Below are 24,052 nucleotides of genomic sequence, written 5' to 3'. Positions count from 1 at the left end.
ATGGTGTCAAAAGTGCAGCCCGGGGGCCAAAACTAAAATATACATGTTTTTAAAAAGTTAACCAATGAAAAGCATTAACAATACTCTTGAATGAATGAGAGCTGACTGTCCAGGACAACGTATTCTCACCCCAAGAAGTCAAACGGGTGACTTCATGGGACGGACATCCCAAGTCAAACGTTGACTGGAAGGTGGGGGCAAATACGGCACATGTTGAGTCGGCTCAAGCGGACATGGCAACGCTCGGCACAGCGATTCGCTCACCTGACGGCTCACCTGCACTTCCCGCATTCCTGGAATCCGGAAATGCCCGGTAAGGCACGTGTGCTTCTTGGGATGTCTGTCCCAAGAAGTCACAATATGCATTTTGGGGAGTGAGAGTGTGTTGGTCCAGGACATCACCAAGGTTCTTGAATGAGAGCTGACTGTCCAGGACAACACCAAGGTTCTTGAATGAATGAATGAGAGCTGACTGTCCAGGACAACACCAAGGTTCTGAATGAATGAGAGCTGACTGAATGAATGGATGCATGAATGGAAGGTGGTGAGAAGACATCCACTGTGAGATGTCAGCCAGACATGTAGCGATGGGGGAGGAGAGAAACATTGCATATATATATATATATATATATATATATATATATATATATATATATATATATATATATATATATATATATATATATATATATATATATATATATATATATATATATATATAATCATTTTGATACAGATAAATAGATTAAAATATTAATGTAATCCATTTGATCCATGCAGGAACACAATCGCTTGTTTGATCATTAAATAAACATGTTCTGAAAATGGGTTGGCCGCGAACACTTTAAAGATTTTCAAGGATACAGATAAGGTTGGAAATCACCAATATACAGCATGTTAGCAATAGCATTTTTCTTATAATAATAATAATAATAATAATAATAACAAATCCAAAATAAATAGGTCATTGTGGAGTGTTAAGGGACAACCCGAGGCCAATGTTGTAGTTTATAGAAGTCTTAAAAATGAGAGCTGAAAGTTTACTAATGAACTCTAATGGATTACTACACTAATCCTGTGTGTGTGTGTGTGTGTACGTGTGTGTGTGTGTGTGTGTGTGTGTGTGTGTGTGTGTGTGTGTGTGTGTGTGTGTGTGTGTGTGTGTGTGTGTGTGTGTGTGTTTGTGTGGGGGTGTGGGGGGTGGGGTGGGGTGCGAGGGTAAATGGTGAATGGTAAAAGGTGCATTTATATATTGCCTTTATCCAAGGCACTTTACAATGATTGTGCATTACATCCACCCATTCACCACCCATTCCTTAACCGTTCCATTTGAAAGGATTACGATTGCCCTCTATAATTAAAATCTAAAATTGAAAATACCTTAAATATTTTATTTATTTTTACAAATACATTTTATTATAATTATTATTATAATAATAATTATTATTAAGCAGAGGTTTTCAATGTTTTTTCAGGTCAAAGGACCCCCACTACATATGGTATACAATTGTGTTGCAATCTTTTTCATTTCATGATAAATGTCTCACCTAGACACAGGATCTGACACGAATCTTGACCTGATGGTCAAGATTCAATTTATCCCCTGAGCAAGCAGGCAAGACTCTCAATGGTAAAACTTTCAGCACTTACTTTAGGAAACCAGGTTCAAATCTGGGGTAGAAGAGGAAAGTCACATAGTGCTGCTTTAAACCCTAACTACTTCAAAAACTTGACCATTGGCTCTGTACTTGGTCTGCTCTTTTTTCCCTTTACACCAAACCTTAGGATTCAAGTGGTTAATGTGAAACAATTGCCGGCCCCCTGTAATAACTCTAAGGACCCCCTAGGGGTCCCAGACCCCCTGTTTGAAGACCCCTGGTATAATATTAGTATTATAAAAATTACTACACGGTAAGTGTTTTGTCATAAAACATGTAAAATGATGTTTTCTATGCATCCTTGCTCACTTCATCTGTCTCCTGTTTTCTGAAGTCATCTCTTCATAATCTCTGTACGATGCTGCCCTCTGCTGTCTGTATGGAGCATTGTCCTACAGACACAACAAATCAGTCTCTTCTTGGATCCAGTGTTAGTTTTGACCATAGATATTCTTATATATATCTATGGTTTTGACAGCACATTTTGTAAAGTTAAGTCATGGTCTTAAAACATCCATTTAGTTTTAGTCACATTTTAGTCATCTAAAATGTTTCAGTTTATAAACTAGTTGTAGTTGACTAAATATTATAAGATTATTGACTAAATCTACAGTTAATTTAGTTAACAATTTATTTTATTGGCCTAGATGGCTTCGTAATGTCTGTCTGTCTGTCTGTCTGTCTGTCTGTCTGTCTGTCTGTCTGTCTGTCTCCATCTATCCATCCATCCATCTATGTATGTGACACTTACACTCCTCCACCGTCAGGGGGCGAAAGACAACAGTGTCTTGCAGCCTCCTTTGTTGCACATGCACGTTGACTCGGAAGTAATAGCGTTGTTTAGGTTACGGTCGAAAAGGCGAAAATTACCAACTATTAAAAACGACACATTATATAATATTGCATATTTATAAAGCTCTATGGGAACAAACAGTGCGGTGAAAAATGTCTCTATGAAGTTTAAACTGTTGCCGGAGAGACAAGAGGAAAGATAAAACGAAATGATGCACACTGCAGGTAGGCTAAGTTAATTCTTAATGCTGTTTTATCATTTTAATAATAATAATAATAATAATAATAATAATAATAATAATAATAATAATAATAATAATAATAATAATGATAATAATGATAATGTTTTGTTCATTCATTTCATTTGTTTACACGACCAATAGTAGGTTCTCAAAGTGGGGTCCGGGGACCCCCAGGGGTCATTGAGGGGGGTTCCAGAAGGTCCCCCTGGACAATTAAGTTAACCACTTAAACCCCAGCATCGGTATTGTGGGGAAATAGCAGATCGACAAGCTCACAATGCGACACGTCGCATTGTGAGCTTGTCGATCTGCTATTTTCAGCCAAAGCTTTCCCCACAACAACAGAAATGTTGATGTTTATAGCATCAAAAACACTTTTAAACACTTAAATCCTATATACAATGTATGAACACTATCTGTACAGAGTAGACCTCACAGACCTACTGTACATATGAACACTATCTGTACAGAGTAGACCTCACAGACCTACTGTATGTATGAACACTATCTATTCTGTACAGAATAGACCTCACAGACCTACTGTATATATGAACACTATCTGGAGTCAATATAAAATGTGGTTATTCTATTAAATATATTCTTCATTGAGATATTAAAGGGATACTTCACTTTCACATAAAATAAACATTCAAAATATATATAAAAAAAAATGAAAGAAGTTATGGCAAAATAAAGGCCCCCTCACACATTAGTAGGACACTCTAATGCGTGAGGGGGCCATGAATTTTCCATAACTTTTTTTCATTTATTTTTAATATATTTTTTAAATGTTTCCCCGGCCCGAAAGTGAAGTATCCCTTTAACTTTTTTTATTACACATTTCCATTTTGCACCCATATTACTGTCATGTCTTCATAAAATGTCGCTTTTAACAAGCAAAATATGCAAATTACCACGGTTTATTTGAAGAGCCTGTCACCTGTAGCTGCTGCCTCACTTTGCGTTCACTTCCCATTGCAGTGCAGTGTTGGGCAATATTACGTAGGAAAGTACTATGTAACTTTGTATCAAGAGTAATATATTATATTACATATTATTTTAATTCATGTTTTTTTGTTCCATATTGGAACAATAAATATCGAGATTCAAGAGATTACATGCACTGTGAAAAACTTAGGTTGGGGTGCTCCATAAATTATAATACACAATAAAAACAATACATAAATAACAATACTAAACTAATAACACAGCCCTAAAGTCATTTCTAAAATGAGGTTAAAACAGCAGAACTAAACACATTATATAGCCAATCTACAAGCCTAAACGTTTCGCGTCCGTGACATGTTGTGAACTTGTAGATCGGCTATTTTCGGTGCAGAACCCCGTTGTACGACAAAGTATAAATTCGGTTTTAGATGTCAGTTGAATACTTCACACAGACAGACCGCGGCTGAAAGCGATTAGCAGATGCTGCCCGTACAAAGTTTACAATGGACAACAATGTTTGTATCTTTGACTGACATAAACTAACATAAAATAATGACAATAAGTCCAATTGTTTGTTGAGAGTATGCATGCCTGTGTACATGGCTTCGTTTGTGAGCCACACACGGAGGAACATGGACCTGCGTCAGACCCCAGACTAGACCTGCACCTACTTGATAACTTTGCATGATGTCGCATGCTTAAAAAGAACATATCTACAAGCTAACATCCTGTACCATCGCACAGTGTTGATAGCTTGTAAATCTGTTCTTTTCGCACAAACAGTATGAAAACCTCCTACTCTGCCGTTTAAAATGCGCTGCTCCACGGATCTGCAGCATGTCTTCTGGACGCAGACAAACTGCAGCACCGGCTCATAGACCGATACAGTCTATGATCTGCAGCTGACTGCTGGACACAGACACACCGCAGCGCCGGCTCATGACCAATACAGGGAGAAGAGAGAGAGCACTTTTATCTCGGTCAGAAACAAAAACAAATCACGTTCCTTGTATAGTAACGCAGTGTTTCTTGGATGAGTAATATGTAATAATATACAGTTTTGGCAGAGTAATACGTTACACTACTCGTTACTGGGTAAAGTAATAGTATTACAGTAATATATTAATAAGCAACTTGTTACTGCCCAACACTGGTGCAGTGAGTGAATCTAGCTTACTCTTAAGTTCCTACAAACACTGGTCGTTTAAAAAAAAAAAAGCAAAGTTTGTGTGAGTACTTTGATGGGAAAGCGTTGATATAGAGAAATCACATCTAATATAAACACCTGGATGTGAATCACTTGTTACCTCGTACTGCCGGCTGCCTCTGTGATCCGGTCATTTGAGGAATTAATCCAGTGTTTGAGGTTAGAACATGGAGAATGCAGAGTAGGCCTAATCATAACTGTTTGGCTTAAGATCCAATACTACATGTCACGTTATGGTTTAAACTTTAAGGGGAGCTAGTCAGTCAGTATTGTGCTTCAGAGTTAGACCAGCTCCGCTGGAGTGACAGCAGCGCACTGATGTAATTAATGATGTAATTAATTATTTGGGAGCACCTGTGTAAGATTCCAACAGTATAAACATTTTAAATGGCTTTCATATACTATTAATATTTTTTTCAAATTAGATTTGGCCTTATACTGTAAATCGAAATGTGTTCAGTTTCGGCTGTTTTATGGGTGTTCATTAATTTGTATAAATTAATACATTTTCGACTATTTGAAGAAACGTTTTCAGAAACGTGTGCACGTCAGTGACATTAATCGATGGGAACATCCTAAACAACGTAAGGAACAAGCCCAAATAGGCAACACACAACTACCAATATTTACAAGCCACTTTACAGAAAAACAAGCCCAAAATCACGTATAATAAGCAGATATGGCAATATTGTTGGTGTGCTACCTCTTCTCATCTCCTTCTGTCTGTGTGTTAAGAGGAGAGGAGTCCCAGTCTGGTCCAGGAGGAATCACAACCTCCACAACACGAGGAGAGGAGCCCCAGTCTGGTCCAGGAGGAATCACAACCTCCACAATATGAGGAGAGGAGCCCCAGTCTGGTCCAGGAGAAACCACAACCTCCACAACATGAGGAGAGGAGCCCCAGTCTGGTCCAGGAGAAACCACAACCTCCACAACATGAGGAGAGGAGCCTCGGTCTGGTCCAGGAAGAACCAGGACCTCTGAAGAGGAAAAAGGAACAGGAGGAGGAGGAGGAGGCTGATGTGTCTAGGTTGAGGTCACTTCGTAGGAATGTAAGAAGGAGCTGTCAGAACTCCTACAGATACATGCAGCCACACGCAGGTATGTGGAGATCCTCACTTACTTATACTTTTAAGCCTGTCACAATTATTCAGTCTCATCGCGACACATTGTGAGCTTCGGCTATTGGTGATAGGCTATTTCCATTATTGTTGTACACCAGCCTTGTATAACTGAGTATAATACAGATATACTGACCATGACAACATCCCCATCAGAATCCTCAAAGATGCAGCCGTCTATTGCGCCCAATGTAGCCCACAATACAAAAGTATCCATCAAGTCAGTGTCAAGTCCCACAAGAATTCAAGCTGGTGAGAGTAATCCCTCTGTATAAAAAAGGAAACAAATTAGAAAACTTGGCAACTACCGCCCTGTTGATTAACGTGATTAACGTTAGAAACCGTAGCAATTATTTGATAGTTGATTCATTGTTAACATCCCTACCTGCTTGTTTGTGTCTCCCTTTACATTTCACTGTCTTGTAAGATATTTAAAAGGGGGGGAAAATACTCACCCCATGAGTCTTGTATTCATGGACATTTTTTGTGCTATTCCACATCCAATACTCTAATATTGGGGTGCTTGGTTGGCACAATGGTAAAATGCCTGCCCACCACAGGTTCGAATCCACCGTGGTGCATCCGGCTTTGTCGAGCGCTTGTAAGACACAATTGGCCCGTGTTCGGGGGAGGGAAGCTGGGCGGGTAGGGTGATTTTTGTCTCTGCACGTACTACTATGGGCAGAGGCTACAAGTCAGTAGGATACAACAGCAGTGACAACACACAAATGTGTGTGGGGAGGAATCAGTTGGTATAACAACTATATTGGAGAGAAAAAGCAGAAAAACTGGGAGTGTTAACTGAATCACTGCTTCACTTTGATTTAATCACTCCTAGACTTCCTGCGCCTCCTTGTGTGTAAAGAGGAGTTTTCCCCCGAACAGCAGCAGATGAGCCCCGTTCTGGTCCAAGATGAAGCAGAGCCTCCACAGTTCGTAGTGAAGAGTGAAGATGATGAAAACCTGCTTGTAGCCAGTACCTCAACTGAACACATGACAACACTGTCTGATGTAGAGGACTGTGGAAGTTCACGACCAATCAGTGACGACCAGCTCCACTCCTCACTCTGTTCTGAATCCGACACTGAAGTAGTGTCAGACAGTGATGAGGATTGGGCTGAGACCTGGGAAGGTCTGTCGGCTTTAAACGGACCGGACTCACACAAGACGCAACATCCGAAAGGACGAAGACTGTCGTTGAGCAGCACGCCATCAAAACGAACTCACTCCACGAGGAGCGACACAGGGCAGAAAAGGTTTGATTGTGCAGTTTGTGGCAAAGGGTTTAGTCAACGGGGTGTGCTAAAGCAACACATGAAGACTCATACAGGGGAAATACCCTTTACGTGTCCAGTTTGTGGCAAAGGATTTAGTTTCCGTAGCAATGCATTACGACACATGACTACTCATACAGGGGAAAAACCCTTTACATGTACATTTTGTGGCAAATGCTTTAGTGATACGGGTAATCTGCAAAAACACGTGAAAATTCATACTGGTGTGAAGCCCTTTATTTGTGCAGTTTGTGGCAAAGGATGTGGTGAAAAGCATCACCTAGCATCACACATGAGGACCCATACAGGGGAAAGGCCCTTTATTTGTATGGTCTGTGGCAAAGGATGTAGTAACAAGGGTCATCTAAATTTACACATGAGAACTCATACGGGAGAAAAGCCATTTACTTGTTCAGTTTGTGAACATACATTTGGTCGGAAAGATTATCTAGATAAACACATGAGGACTCATACAGGGGAAAAGCCCTTTACCTGTACTATTTGTGGAAAAAGCTGTAGTGAAAAAAGCAATCTGAACAGTCACATGAGGATCCATGCAGGGACAAGGGCCTTCACTTGTATAGTTTGTGGTAAAGGTTGTACCCAGAGTGGTGAGCTAAAAACTCATATGAGGACTCATACAGGGGAAAAGCCCTTTCTTTGTACAGTTTGTGGTAAAGGCTGTGTTAACAAAGGTAATCTAAAAACACACATGAGGATTCATTCAGGGGAAAAACCCTTCACTTGTACAATTTGTGGTAAAGGCTGTAGTCAAAGTGGTGAGCTCAAAACACACATGAGGACTCATACAGGGGAAAAACCCTTTACTTGTACAGTTTGTGGTAAAGGCTGTGTTAACACGGGTAATCTAAGCATACACATGAGGACTCATACAGGGGAAAAGCCCTTCTCTTGTACAGTTTGTGGTAAAGGCTGTAGTCAAAATGGTGAGCTCAAAACACACATGAGGACTCATTCAGGGGGGAAGACCCTTTAGTTGCAGTTTGTGGTGAATGCTTTGATCAAAATGCACAGCTGAAGTATTCATACAGGGCAGAAACTGATCATTGAACAGTAACTTGTTTTATTTTCTTAGTTGACACGCAATACAGTATCACACAAATATGCGATCATTCATTCTAATCCAGGATGACTATGACTATAAAGGTCCTTACACACCGGGGCGATTTTTTTCGTGCGAATAATACGCTTTTTTTTAAAACCTTATAAAGTCAATGCAAGCGTACATGGCGCGAAAAAGCGGAAAAGCGAAAAAGCGTCTTTTAATTATTCGGAACGAGTCCGAATTTTGCGTATATTCGCACATTCGCCGGTGTGTAACCGCCTTTAGTCATGAGCATTGAACAAAAAAAATCTGAAATAAGTGTTTGGTAGATTCTGTCTCTGTTGCAACAACAAATTATCAATAACTTTTATACCGTTGGAAAGCCTGTTTATTTTCCTTTTAAAATGGTGCCCCATTTGTAAGGAACATGGATCTGTGGGAGGAGCAGCGCTGCTGAAAAAGCAGTTTGGCATTGGGCAGAGAAGATTTGGCACATCTTTCATGGGTGCAACCCACCTACTCAGCTATGTGCTGCTCAGTGTATTTAACCCATTTGAACCGGGAAAGCATCTGTGTCATTTTAGATTTTAGCTATATATAGCAACATACGTTTTTCAAATGTAGAACTGTGGTTCTTAAAAATAGCAGAGAGAAGATACATCTGCCATTTTTGAAAATCTTGAAAGCGTTTGGAAAGATTTTATAATTTAGATTCTCTTCTGGGGGGGTCCCTGGCACAAAACATTTTCAGATGGTAGTCTGTCCCAAATACATGTCAATTCGGGGGTCCTTGTTAGTTTGAGAACTAATGATTTAGAATGCATTTGTAGAATCGGCCTCAGGTCTTAATGGGTTCAATTCACCTTGAGTTATGTTTTATTTTACTCTCTCTTCTGCACTGTAATTGTATTTCTTATGTTTTACTTTTGTTTTATTGCATCCTAATGTCAGACATTTCATAACTTGTTGTTCCTTTGCTTGTTGTTCTGTGTAAAGCACATTGAATTGCCTCTTTGTTGAAATGTGCTGTAGACCGCTTATCAGACAACGCCACACTGATAAGAACCAGTGTGCACGCGCAGGCCGGCACCAAATGAACCCCACCGCTCATAAGATGCAATGGAAAAGTGGTCACTGCACTCATGTGTGACAAAGCATTTCATCAAACTTTCAGATGCTGTTTTTCTCCCAGTATGGAGGAAGAATGCTTAGAATGTTTTACTGTGATCTGTGATGAACTGTGATGAAACAAAGTATATCTCACTCTGTTGTGTCAAATATCACACGTCACATAGACATTAAATACATGAGTGTGTGTATCTACATGAGAGACACAAGTATGACATGATTTATATGATACATATTTATACATCTATGGAGTGGAGGTTTCTGTAGAGCTATCTAATCTAATCTATTGTAATCTAATCTAAGATCTAAAGCTCTCTGTGGTGATGACTGAGGTGCCGTTGACACCTAAAGTTCGTTTAAATAGGTCCGGATCAAGGACCAAATGTTGACATTGTTGCATTTTGCATTTGGTCTGGTTAATGTTCATGCCGGACTTTTGTAAAGCAAACCAAATGTAAAAAAAAAATCACATCGTCGGATCCTTCAGCATCTATTTGACAGATCATTTACGAGGGAAAATCACTGTCTGTGGCACACAAGATATGCACTCAAAACCTTTTTTTGGCACAATCTTCATTGTCGCACAGAGAACCAGAGAGAATATGGAACAACAGCAACGTCTTGCAAAATAGACAATCTATAAGGTATTCTGTTTGCTAAAAATCTTTGCAAATGTTCACCATTTATGTCATGGGATGCTATGGTTATTTTATTACTTCCTCCACTGTTTGATACTGCTTATCTCTACACATTTTCAAAGTAACAAGTTGAAGCTTTTTCTTGTTATTATCAAGCAATTTAAAGATCTCTACCATTAATCAAATAGTAATAATCTGAAATAATCAGTTTCTCTACAGGAGCATGTGGGTCGATCCGCGTCCCAGTGATTCGGTGAATGGTGGCAACACGTCTGCGACACCTGGACAAACAGACATTGGTTACTCAACTTCCGGATGAAACGTGACACCTTCCTGCGTCCCTGTGTTGCGAAGAGTAGCAATATGTATGTACAGGTTAGTAACCAACGTGGAATTCAGAACAATGTCCAACTTGTTTGGTGTCGGGAAGTCTACTGCTTTCTTCATCACACAGGATGTTGTGTCAGCTATAAATGAATGAAACCAGAGTACATCAAGACCCCATCTGCTGCTGAGTTTAGGATGATAGTGCAGGGCTTCCGTGATAGATGGCTATAACCACAATATAGAGAAGATGCAAACTGTGAAGTTTGTGAGTATCAAGGACCACAATGGAAACAAGCCCCCTGGGGCGTTTTGTGTCATCCTTTTAACATAACCTTTGACTGTACTACCTGTACTGTTAATTTGCATGTTAATAAAGTAAACAAACAAACAAACAAACCACCCAAATGTGACTGTTGGGGATTAAACCCCCCAAAATAATCATTTTGACTGGAGACACCCCAACCTGACAAGCACTTTTGGAATATAAATAATATAATTTAATAAGCAAATTTAGTGAAATTTATCCATGATCTTATAACTAGGATGAGTGAGCAGCCATCCTCAGGAAGCAATTAGGCTATGAGTCTTGCTCAGGGACACACATCGACACATTGCTGGCCTGGCCTGGAATCGAACCTGCGAGAACCAGAGCCTCTGGCTGCGGGATCAGTAACTATGGCCCACCTCAGCTATGGCCACCCCTAATTGTAGGCATTAGTTTGACTCGGTTCCACAGATAAATATTATGAAAATAGCTGATCTACAAGCTCACAACGTCTTGCACCTCGAGGCTTTGTGAGCATGTAGATTGGCTATTTTCACAATGTTCACCTCTTTCTTATGTAATATTTGATAATTTGGCCACATTGGTATTAAATTGGCTTTAAATTGTAACTTTTGAATGTGCAGATACCCTTTATACACTTCTACTGTATGTTGGTTTTGTTTACAGAGAAAACAATGTTGCACATTAAGCTAATCATCTGGGAACCCCCTGGGGGTCCCAACCCCCAGTTTGGGAACTACTGTTATAGAGAGTACTTCCAGTCAGCTTAAAATGCTTTGGGGGTACATTAGTACTCACATACTGCCTGGACAGTATTCCTACCATGTGTTAACTTTGACAGCTACAGACCTCATTAGTGATTGCTGCTTTTCCCCCTGGTGTGCAATTGCCTTCTTTTTTTCCTTTTCTTCTTTTTTACAGGAATTTATGATTGTGTTCAGATCCCAGCTGCTCCTCGTTGTGGCTTGACAGAACTAATCATCAGACATGACAGTGTGTCTCCTCCCCAATCCTTTTTTGCTTTTAAACAAAATCATTAATCTTCCGCCCATCGCAATGGGCTCCCTGTACAGTTACCGTCGAGCTTGTTTGAAGAAAACTGCCGACAGGATCACAACAGGGTTCATCACATTAACCCATTAAGACCTGACGCCAATTCTACAAAATATCTTCTAAATCCTTACAGTTTTCTGAAAAATGTCATTATATCAGTGGTGCTCAAACCTTTTCATGTCAAGGACCCCCACAATTATATGTATTTGCCCACTATCTCAAAATATTTTGTTCCAGGGACCTCCAGAAGCCAAAGTTTGAGTTAAAAATGTTTGCTTTAGAAATATATATATATATTAAAATGTTCAGATCTACAAGGTTATAACGCGGCACGAAGTGACGCTCTATAATCTTGTATATCTGTTATTTTTGAATAGCCAACCAATGTGCTATATATAGCTAAAATCTAAATGATGATGACTGATGCTTACCCGGTTTTAATGGGTTAAACCGAAGTCAAATGATGAAATGCCCCCGACAGACTCCGGGAGACCTTCCAGACGATAGAAAGAGGGCCGATAAAGACTTCCAGTTCTTTTTGTCTCCCATGAGTTCATTAGGCCCTGTGGGCTGATGCAACCTCGGCAGTCATGCCTGAAAGTCCCGTCATACTCACGCCGAGTATAAAATACGCCTTTACCCATTAAGACGGGGAAAGCAGCATCTGTGTCATTTTAGATTTTAGCTATATATATATATTACCGGTATATATATATATATATATATATATATATATATATATAGCAACATAGGTTTTTTTTAAAACTCTTTGGATTTAGAGCAGTGGTTTAGAACAGTGGTTCTCAAAAATAGCAGATGTACAAGCTCACAGCGCGACACTTTCTTTTTAAATCATTTTTGAAAAATCTTGAAAGTGTTTTGAATTTTTCTTAATCATTTAGATTATTTTTAAACACAAATCTTCTTGGGGGGGGGGGGGGGGGGGGGCTCAGTTACGTTAGTTAGCTCCCTTGTTTTCATACCTGTACCAAGGGAATGGAAATGGAGCAGTTTTCATACCTGTACCAAGGGAAAGGAAATGGAGCCTTTTCATACCTGTACAGAGGGAATGGAAATGGAGCCGTTTCTTTAAGATGTGATCATTTCAAATTGGATGGTAGGCCTTGAGGTTGGTTTCCCTCGAGGTTGGTTTCCCTCTCTCTCATGGCGTAGTAGACAATCCCCATGAGCAGCTTGTTTTAGAAACGGCAGTTTAGACACCTATAAGGGTCTATAAGAGCTCTTGTACCTGCTAGGGCTGTCACGATTATCACATTTTACTTGACGATTATTTATCATACAAATAATTGCTAATATTTAATAATGTTTTTTTGCCATGGTGGAACATAATATTCAATTTTTATTCATATTATGAATACAAATTACATTTCTGTTTGGCCTTTTAGGCTTTGAAGTTGCACAGGGCAGATATGACAAATAACCCAAATATACAAAGAAATGACTGACATATTTTATAACTTTATACTTTCCAAAAACATTTATAGCCGATCTACAAGCTCACAACGTGTCACATCGCGACATGTGGTGAGCTTGTAGATATGCTATTTCCACTATTTTTAAAATGTTTGAAAATGTAAGAACATTTTTCAACATGGAAACGATTATCCAAAAATAATTGCGATTATCTCAAATAATTGTGATTAGGTGATTATGTAATAATACTTGTTTCTCAGTTTAGACACACATTAGTGTCTAAAAGACCTCTTGTACCTGCTACAGATGACATATCATGATTGAGAATTTAGTTTTAATTCATGTGATTGTTTTTGGTTTCTTTTCTTTTGCTGTTGTTCTTCACTGCATATTTTTCTAAACGTTCATTTCCTTTGATAATTTGGGTTTTATCACAAAGTATGCAAAGCAATTCCACAGCAATGGTTTCTCACAAAACGTTAATTAGTACAAATGTCAACACTTTTATTGCAATATAATGATCTTCCTTATGTTTTTTCTCCCCAAACTCTCTATAGCTTTTCTCACTCTTTCTATCGACATAATATGTCTGTCCGTCATGTCTGTCTGTCTGTCTGTCTGTCTGTCTGTCTGTCTGTCTGTCTCGCCATATCTCTCAGGCTAAAGGGGGATCTCGCCTTTAATAATAAGGGGCCAAGAACAAAAGATGACATCATCGAGTTCGCTAACAGGTTGGCGGCGTAAGTCAAAGCGCTCCGTTTCAACGTCACATGAAAAGGCTCTATATTCTGCTGCCGACTTTATCTTACTTCACAGGAGCAGCAGTGTGTTGATCCGAGCCATGCAATCGCATGCAGGCATGTTTCTGTGGCCTCGCTCACTGAGTCTTCTGCCTTAGATCTCCCGGTCTAAGCCTCTGTATCAATTGAGCCTGACACACATATGCTCTTCCTCGAGGGGAAATCAAGCCAGACCCCATGAGTTGAGCTGATCAAAAGCCTGGCTCCCATTTGAGCTGAGGACTGCCAAGTAATGTGAATCCCCCACTAGGTGGCACCATAAGTCCATTTAAGTGACGGCTCAAGCAGAGGGAACAACTGGCCTTGTACCATCTTAGTTGGTTATACACAGTGTATTAGTCTAAACTTGATTTTAACGAATGTTAACAAAAAGTTAAAATATGGAGAGGTTTCTGCCCGACAGTGCCGATATATTAAACAAAACAAAGAAAAAAAGAAGAAGAAAAAACAAAAACTCAATGTACAGAGTACTACAGACTCTTATCTTTATATTATTATTATAAATAACATTAGTTAACTACAGACTGTAGTTATGTTGTATATATAAGTACCGTTATGAATGATGTAAAAACAGAGCCCTAATGTGTTTGAATCCCCACTCTAGCCCAGCAGTCCGTGCTCTGCCCAGCAAGCAGATGTTTGATCACATGCTGAAACAACATGACGTGCTGTTTGTTTATGTGGGCGGAGAGTCTCCTCTCAAGGTAGGTAACTTAACCACCCCAGTGTCAATAAAATCTGCAAAATCACTCTCTGCCCCTAGAGAGAGCGATATCCTCTCAAGGTACGGTGTAGGTAACCACCCCAGTGTCAATACAAACTCTAAATCAGAGGTCTTCAATGTTGTGAGCTTGTATCTAAGCTGCTATTTTTGGCTAAAGTTCTCCACAGAATAAGGATGCTAGGGTTCAAGTGGTTAATGTTGCAAAAATATCCTATCACACAAAGGTTTGGCGGCCCCCCTGTAGTAACGGAGGACCCCCTAGGGTCGCAGACCCCTGCTTTAAATGACTTAGCCCTTAGAGAGAGAGAGAGATCGAGGCCTTCACACCTTGAGAAGCAATTTATGTATTTATTTATTTATGTATTAATACAACAGAGTATTAGAATTTGTCACTGGTCATGAGGGTTGCAATCTTAAACTCGATGCCTAGATTACATTAGCTTGATGGTGACTTTACAATTTACAATTTAGGCATTTAGCAGACGCTCTTAATCCAGAGCGATTTACAGTAAGCAAGGTAAACACAAGGTAATACATCAAATGCATAGAGACAGTGTAGTGCCTCAGTAATGTAGGATCACAGGTAAACCAAGATCCAATCATCAGTCAAACAGTACGACATCAAAATATAAATATGTTCTGTACATTGAACCAATACAAACTATAGGATGCCAAGGTCAACAAATGAACCTGGCATCTGTCTAAATAACATGCTATCTAAATTACATGTTAACCTTAAGACACCATGGTCGTCAAGCTATAGGTCAAGTGCTACGGGCTGAGGTGGAGTCTGAAGTTCATTCAATAACCCTGCATTACTACATGCTTCTTTCCTATTTTCATATTGCTTTACTTTATTTACTGTTCATACATCTTACAGCACCATCCTCTGGCGTCACTAGTGGCCAGAATCTAAATGCACAGAATCAGGAGGATAGACACTGTAATGCTTTTTCCACATCAAATAAATGACTAATATTTTTGAAGACACTTTCTGCAGAGCTGTCGCAGCAGTAAACGGCTGCCTATTGATCGGGTGATAATAACAAACACCAAACGTTTATGCCACCGTTGGCCAAGTGTTATATAAACAGACATTTCTGCTGCAAGTGACTGAACCTTGATAGCTGAGAGCGACTTTAGACTGAGAGATCCATTTTAACTGAAAGGCTAAAGAAATGTGTTTGGTGATTTGCAGGAGAAATACATTGACGTGGCTTCAGAGCTCACTGTGTACACCTACTTAGTCTCTGCTTCAGAGGATGTCTTACCAGACGTAAGGTGTTTTTGAAATGGCCCCTTTTCACTCTCACCAGAGTATATGCATGGATTAAATAAGTTCTCAGTCGCCACGACTGATATCAGTCATTTGGATTCCATAGAAGCCAGCATGTCATCTATGAAAGCATGTCACACACTGAAAATAGCAGATCTACAAGCTCACAACACGTCGCAGCGTGACGAGTTGTGAGCTTTTTTCGGTCATTAGGTATATTAAGATTTTAAGAGCATTTGAAGTGGTCACACTAGCAATAGAATACAAGTTTAGAAGCATCTTCCATAAAGATGAATGGTCTCAGAAATGTCATAGAAGCAAAGTTTAAAGCCTCAACCTGTGATTTATTCATAGTTATATGTTTGTAGAACAGCAGCAACATAAGGTTTAGAATGATAACATAATCATCATTACATTTTCAGTCGTGAACTTTTATTTTGCTTTAATCCATGTGAATGTCAAGATGACTCTTCAACAGAAGCAAGGACATTTTTCGGCCATGCAAAAAAGAAAAAGCTAAATGAGGCAGTGGATAATTTTGCACCCAGCTGGTGTTTCCCGGCCCCTTCTGAGCTCTCTCCAGTTAGGATAGCAGCGTTTACAAACCAAAGGATAGAGGATGACATTCATTCTTGCAGCATTATGATCCGGCTCTAAATGCCACACACATACTGAAGCCTCCATGCTGCTTCTTGCAATATTTCTTGGCATGAGGTCCACAGTTTGCTGCAGTGGCCCGCTGCCAGCCGCCTTGTCCCATATGTTTCACTTTTACACATAAATTAAAGAAAGTATAAAGGATGATTTATGGAAGTTGGGTTTTTGAATTATGTTTTTTTTGTTGTTTGTTTTTTCAGTAACTTTGCCCGAGCTACAGTACCTTCCGCTGTAGTCTTCAAGGACGGAGCCCACTTTACCTACGATGGTGAGTGTGTGAATGTCGTTAACAGGTGTACCTATCTATGGCGGTAAAAGGTGTGTTCACACAGGAGGCGAAGATATTCCTTCATGCAGTGCGATTACATACATAAGTCATTGCCAAGATGCAAATTGAATGAGGTGATCCATGTCGATGCAGATGAATGATTGAGGTACGCCTGTTCCTCATATTCGCTCATATTCGCTCCACTGTTTCTAGGTTATAGAGGTCTGTGGTCTAATGCATAGGCTAAAAAATGGACGGTCCATTAACAGTACAACGATGGTGGGATACTGTATCTGACATGATTGATGGCATAAAGAAATTGCTTCGATTTGTGACTTTGAGAGTCTGGGTACAAATGGAACCAAATAAACCCCTGACCTATGGGTCAGTTTTGTTACATTTGTACACTCCAAGAGTTAAATTAAAACAGGTGAATTAAGGCTGAAGGAGTCTCTGTGCACATATTCTGTCTGTTTTATGTGCCTGCAAACAAAACATTTTATTTGATCATTTAGTAGCAAATTATTTCCCCCTTTCTTTTTTCTCCCCAATTTAGTAGTTGTGCCAATTAATTACTCCCATTGCTTGCCACTGCTGTTGTAGCCTAATGGCGCAGGATGTAGAGCGGCCGCTTGGGAACCGGAAGGTTCCAAGTTCGATCCCGGGCTCCCCCAGAGTTAGTGCCGACAAGTCCTTGTCCTTGAGCAATACACTGAACCTCTAATTGCTCCCGATGAGCAGGTTGGTGCCTTGAATGGTTGTCTCGGCTGTCGGTGTGTGAATGTAATTCAATGTAACACATTGCAAAGTGCCTAGGATAAAGGCACTATATAAATGCACCATTTACCATTTTACCCCTGTGCCATTGACGTGCATCTTTGACAGCTTGACTGTAAATGATGAATATATTTTAGTCGTGAAATAGACTATCTAGTCGCTACAACTGCTAGATTAAAACTTTGTTATTGTTTCCATAGCATGTGTACAGTGATTGTCAGCATGCGCAAATAGGCGAACGAGCGAATGAACACATTTGTCCAGGCAGCCACAATCACACAAATAAACAACACAACAACAATCTTGGCCTCCTGTGTGACTGTGAACACAGCATGGATCGATGTGGTTGTTAACAGGTGTACTTTGCCCTATATTGTGCCGCTATTTTGTTAAAGCGGACAATCTTTGGACATTTTCTTCAAATACATTGACCTAAAAGAACATATGTTCCTCGAAATTGGGCCGTTCTAGTTCAGGAATACTTGGGTGGCATGTTTTCAGCTTGCCTCTCTCTCTCTCTCTCTCTCTCTCTCTGTGTGTGTCTCGCTCTCTCTCTGTGTCTCTCTCTGTGTCTCTCTCTGTCTCTCTCTCTCTCTCTCTCTCTCTCTCTCTCTCTCAGTCTCTCTCTCTCAGTCTCTCTCTCAGTCTCTCTCTCTCAGTCTCTCTCTCTCTCTCTCTCTCTCTCTCTCTCTCTCTCTCTCTCTCTCTCTCTCGTTCCAGTCCCCTTTCATCTTGCTCACCACACTGGAGTGAGCTTGGCTCACTTCTTGGCCTCGGCGCCACTATTGTCAGTGTGTTGTTGTGGTTGGTTTTGTGCTGGGGGGAGGGGGGGCGTGCTGCGTGCGTGCACTTCAGCCGGGGGTGGGCGGTCGGACCGGGCCTGCGTGGGCGTGGGCCATGGGCCAAAGAAATCAGCTCAAGGCTGCTCCTCAAGTTTGTACTACACAGACAGTGGTGTAAAGTAACTAAGTACATTTACTTAAGTACTGTACTTAAGTACACTTTTGAGGACATTTTCAGTACTTTTACTTCTACTCCACTACATCTCAGAGGCAAATATTGTACTTTTACTCCATTGCAATTATTTGACAGCTTTAGTTACTAGTTACTTTGCAGATTTGGATTATTATCACAAAACATACATTAACCACTTCAGCCCTATATATATTTCTGCCATTTGAAAATAGCCGATCTACAAGCTCACAATGCGTAGCGATGCAACACATTGTGAGCTTGTAGATCTGATTTTTTTGGTACTTTAAGTACATTTTGATACCAATTCTTTTGTACTTTTACCCAAGTAAATTTTTAATACCTTACTATTACTTATTACTTGTAACAAAGTATTTCTACACGGCAGTATTGATACTTTTACTTAAGTAAAAAATGTGAGTACTTTTTCCACCACTGGTACTTCAGCACAAGTCTTGAGTCATCTCAGTACTGTCAGAGACGGTCACTGTAATTCCCTCCAAGCACAGACAGACAGACTTTTGGTTTATTTGAAGGCTTCTCTTCAAATCACCCTCCACATCCACCGTGAAAGTTCAACAATAACATAAAATAGACCAAGGGTTCCCAAACTGGGAGGACCCCCCCACCCTGACAAGAACTTGGAATTGTAGGCATTACATTTAGTTTGACTTTTTGATAAATATTGTGAAAATAGCCGAACTATAAGCTGAGCTTGTAGATCGGCCATTTTTCACAATGTTTACCTCTTTCTTTCAATTTGGTCTTAAAAGTCATTAAATTGTCACATGAGAAATGTGCAGATACCCTGTATGTATATACTTATACTGTATGTTGGCTTGTTGAGTGAGAAAACAATGTTGCACATTAAGCTAATAATCGGGTGGTCCCGAATCCCAGTTTGGGAACCACTGAAATAGACCATGTTACACTAACACAAAATGACACCATGCATAGCGTGTAGATTACACATTTTACCCAAGTAAAATACAAACAATTAAAGTTAAATACAGACAAACAAACAAACAAACAAATACCTTGTTGGCTGCATGCTACAAAAAAGGGAGTATTCTTCAGTCTTCAGGAGGTCCTTATAACCTTTCTTATAAACTTAAAACAAAGTCTCTTGTGACCAGCATGAAATGGAGCCCATGCTGCTTGTTGCTTGATTGCTAATGCAAAAAGTCCTGTGTAAATCCAATCCACGTGAGAGCCGACCAACGAGACGCAAAACGTGACTTTGACACTTAAATATAAAAAAATAAAAGTACTACTATAAAACTTGACACAAATTAACCCGATACTAAATGAAATAATGTATGAACAACAAATTAACTTAACTACTCTTACTGCATGGTCTTAGAAAATAGAGTAAATATATTAACTTATAGTGGCAACAGTTACGGTCACTGTGAAGGATCGTTTTGCATGCTAGTTCTGAAGCAGCAGTTTGTTCTCTTTTTCTTCAGCTTTTTTGGTGTGCTTGTTCACCCCTTTTTTGCCAATTATTTCCTCCCCACTCAAATTCAGTACCACTTAAACCCTCTATACTACACACAAGTTGAAACGGACCTGTAAGGAGCGCATTTGGTACTTCACTCTATTTACAAGCTCTACTTACACTCTATTTACAAGCTCACAACACGTTGCGTTGCACGTTGAGCTTGTAGATATTCTTGGCGAACGTTCCCCCGGCAGAATAGGAATGCTGGGGGGTTCAAGTGGTTTACGTCACCCACGTCACGTCGGTCTGTCCCACCTGGCCGTTGTTGAACGGAGGCTTCCTCTGGCACCAGAACCTGAGCAGGAGCGGGTCGCTGCAGAACACGTTGACGATAAACACTCCACATGCTCCAGCACTCCAGCGCTCCAGCACTCTGATGCGTAGGGTGTTCTGAAAGAGGCACACGTATATGTCACAGTTAAATTGGCATTCCAGGGAAATGGAAAGAGGAGCGCTCGCTTTTAGGCGGCTTCGGCGCGAGGCGGGGCTTTTCGAGACAGGGCTTTTTACGCAAGGCTCGCAAGGAGGAGGAAGAGGCGCGAGGCGGGGCTTTGATATGAGGCGTCGCGAGGAGGAGGAGGAGGAGGCGCGAAGCGGGGCTTTGATACGAGGCGGCGCGAGGAGGAGGAGGAGGAGGAGGAGGCGCGAAGCGGGGCTTTGATACGAGGCGGTGCGAGGAGGCGCGAGGCGGGGCTTAGATGCGAGGCCGACCTGGCTTTTGTTGTTCCCCCCCACATAGCAACCAGGAAGCTACGCTAGGGGAACGCTGAACACGTGTTCACACGCACACGTGATAATAGTTATTGTCCATGACGGAGGCACGCCGACTCAGCAGAGCTTGAGGCCGAGGAGGCGCGCCCTCGCGCCGACCGGCCGAAGGTCTGCTAGTCGAATCAGCGCCGTCCGAGTTGTGAACCGATAGGGACAGAATATATCTTTTCATGGGTTACAGTCTATGGTTACTATCCAGTGTCCACGTGCGCATGCACACACGGGTGCGCACACATGCGTGTGCATGTGTGCATGCGCACACATGCACACGCACACACGCATGTGCATGCGTGGGGATTCAGTGTGGATTCAGTGTGCATTCATTGCCCTCTAGCGTTGGTTATACAGAATTGCCTGGGTGTGTGGTAAAAACAAGCGTTCCTCTTTCAATTTCCCTGGAATGCCAATTTCCCTGTAACATATACATTGCCATCAGTGTTGGCAGATTTTGCGAGAGAAATAAGCAACCAACCGCTATGTAAACAAGCCCTAAAGAAGCGACTAATACATATTCATCTGGGGGTCCTTGCCATGAAAATGTTTGAGAACCACTGGTTTAAACAACATGTAGGAAGAAAGCCCCAAATAAGCAACTACACTTAAGAAACAAGTCTGAAAAGAAAACCTTTACAAGAAACTTTACAGAAAAACAAGCCCAGAGTCGCTTATAATAAGCGGACATGGCAACACTGACTCTGGAGCGTAGGGTGTTCTGAAAGGCAGTCATTGCCATGGTGACTGACAGCGTATTAAAGCCTGTCAAGGATCGAGAACGCTGTGTGCACAAGGGCGAGATGACACCGCGTTGAATCCCTGCTCACTTTGCGGTTTTGCTTGCCGTTCCCTTTACGTCGACGAGGAGGGGAAAAAAAGAGAAAAACAAGGACGCATTAATATCAGGAGTGGTTTTGAGAGCTGCATGTGAAAGTAATGGGTCTGTAGCCTACTCACAATGCAGTGATCCCTTCAGCAGTGGTGAGAATTCACAAGCATATGCATCAAAGAATGATTCTGACTGGAGCCTGTGCTTTGAATATGCATTAACCTGTGGTGTCAAGGTTTTTGCCGGTTTTGCTCGGAGCATTACAGCAGGTCTGTCTGTTTGCTTTGAGAGCTCAGAGCTCAGTTACACGAGGTCGAGGCATTATATGGTTCTATCACTCAACTGAATTTACATATCGTTCTCCACTGAACAGCACGTCCCCATGAGTGCAAATTTAACAGAGTAGGAGAGTATACTGATGCCGATACCAGCATCTCAAAAGCTGCCCATACTGCCGACAATACTGGTATCGGTATTGGCGAGTATGCCAGTCTATGCCATTCCCATACCACATCATTTATCACATGATGATATGTCTTTTACAGTAATCAATTATTTTGTATTTTCGATGCTTCAGTTGATGTTGCACTACTGTGTTTTTTCTTATTTATTCCTTGATCAAACCTTTTTTACAGACCTGTAATAGTCCATTTGCAACCTCCTCAAGGAACCCTGAGAGTCCCTGGACCCCAGTTTGAGAACCACTGTCCTAGATGTTTTATAAATTACACACTGGTATCAGAATCAGTATCGGGAAAGAAAATGGTATCGGTACATCTCTAATTCAGAGTGCAAAAAAAGATCCTGCATAGGGTCATGTTTGCACTCTGGAGTTAAATTCACACTCAGGATTTACTGTGTGGAGGGAATTTTAGATGTGTCACGCACCAGAGAAACATTTGCATTGGTTTTGATTAATTTAAGATGAGCGACGGTTTCGTACGTGTGACATTGCACGATGCATCATGACATGCATGTGGGCATGTGCCTGGGGCTGTGCTGTTCGTCTGCTGCATGATGCACTTGTCAGGTGAGGGAAGTCCAGCCATTAGTGGAGCCCAGAACTCAAATGCTATACAGTACATATCCCATCATGTCACCGCTGTCAAGGTGAAGGAAAAGATACCGGCCAAAGAATAACCAAACTCACTAGTGCAGTGGTTTTCAACCGCTTTCATGCCAAGGAACCCTAAATTGATATACATTTGGCCGCGGACCCCCATCTGAAAGTGTTTTGTGTCAGGGACCGCCAGAAGCAAAAAATATCAGTTAATTTTAGGGTTAAAAAAATATAAATATTCAAAGATATGCACACTTTTTCCAAGGTTTTTCAAAAATAGCAGATCTACAAGCTCATAGCGCAGCACTCGGTGCCGCGCTATGAGCTTGTATATCTGCTATTTTTGAATAGCCAAAGCTTAAGTGGTTAAAATGATTGTGACGCTATGTTAACTATTTTCACTGGGGACCCCCTGGTACCACTGGTGGTCCCCGGACCACTGGTTGAAAACCGCTGCACTAGTGGCATCTGGAAGGTACCAGCATTTCACTCAGCAAATTTGGGTTCATTTCCTACCCTGCCATTTGTATATTTAGGGTGCAAATTCAGAACTCTCATGTTGACTGTTCTTCTCATTTTGCAGGTCTACTTGGTTCTGTTTAAAGAATAATTATGTCTGTATGAGCAAAGCGCTTTTTATATCCAAATAAAGCATGCTGATTTGTGTAAACAGACGCTCTTTGCACGGTGCAGTAAACCAATCATGGCCGGTCAATATTCTTGTCAAAGCCTGCAAACGGACCAATCATCTTAGAGTGTCCCTTTGAAAATAAATAAATAAAAGAGACGGAGCAGGAACTAGTACAGCACACGATGCTCTTATATTTAATGACTCTAGTGGCCACATTCTGTACATCTATAGTACAAAGCTGCCAGATCATTTCTGTGATGTTACTAAGGCTATAACACGCATACACATCCAGGAGGAGTGCTTGTGTGGAAACCATGATTGTTTTGACTGTTACACAAAGTAATGCCGATGGTGTTCAGCAAAGCTAATGGGTTACTTCATGCTATGCTATGCTATGCTATGCTTCAAACATTTGTATTGAGCAATTAGGAAACATACAGCACACATTTTTTAATACAACATAAAACACAGATAGCAAACAAAACATCCAAAATGTACAAAAAGATACAATAGACTAACAACATATTATCTTAACTACACACAATAGAAAAATAAATAAATGAAACCAAATGAAACAACCAAAGTATTAATACAAAAACACACTTTGAGGGTGAA

At 40.7% G+C, this 24,052-nt stretch overlaps 2 protein-coding genes across 3 annotated transcripts in view; both read left to right on the top strand.

Moving 5' to 3' along the window:
- Positions 1-2,571: 2,571 nt before the first annotated feature.
- LOC308076774 (uncharacterized protein) lies at positions 2,572-9,632 on the top strand. Of its 2 annotated transcripts, XR_013932327.1 has the most exons (4): positions 2,572-2,675; positions 5,583-5,948; positions 6,807-8,409; positions 8,601-9,632. XR_013932327.1 is itself a non-coding variant. In XM_080417248.1 (3 exons), the coding sequence occupies exons 1-3, from the start codon at positions 2,660-2,662 to the stop codon at positions 8,237-8,239; spliced, it is 1,815 nt and encodes a 604-aa protein (XP_080273374.1). In that variant the 5' UTR covers positions 2,572-2,659; the 3' UTR covers positions 8,240-9,632. The 2 variants fall into 2 exon arrangements, 1 of the variants encoding a protein (XP_080273374.1); XM_080417248.1 differs by having other exon boundaries at positions 6,807-9,632.
- Positions 9,633-9,815: 183 nt separating this feature from the next.
- LOC308076901 (protein disulfide-isomerase TMX3-like) overlaps positions 9,816-24,052 on the top strand; it is a gene marked incomplete at its 3' end in the record, with an annotated part of 28,639 nt that continues 14,402 nt past the window's right edge. The window contains exons 1-6 of the mRNA XM_080417418.1: positions 9,816-10,080; positions 10,294-10,449; positions 13,834-13,914; positions 14,579-14,678; positions 15,897-15,979; positions 16,832-16,899. Of these exons, the coding sequence (XP_080273544.1) occupies positions 10,442-10,449; positions 13,834-13,914; positions 14,579-14,678; positions 15,897-15,979; positions 16,832-16,899 (340 nt within the window). The 5' untranslated portion in view covers positions 9,816-10,080; positions 10,294-10,441. The remainder of the gene's footprint in view (positions 10,081-10,293; positions 10,450-13,833; positions 13,915-14,578; positions 14,679-15,896; positions 15,980-16,831; positions 16,900-24,052) is intronic.

This window comes from Gymnoscopelus braueri (assembly GCF_963280865.1).
Source record: "Gymnoscopelus braueri genome assembly, chromosome: 21".
NCBI lineage: Eukaryota > Metazoa > Chordata > Actinopteri > Myctophiformes > Myctophidae > Gymnoscopelus > Gymnoscopelus braueri.
Note: the sequence above shows the minus strand (reverse complement) of the source record. Positions and strands in the feature narration are given on the sequence as shown.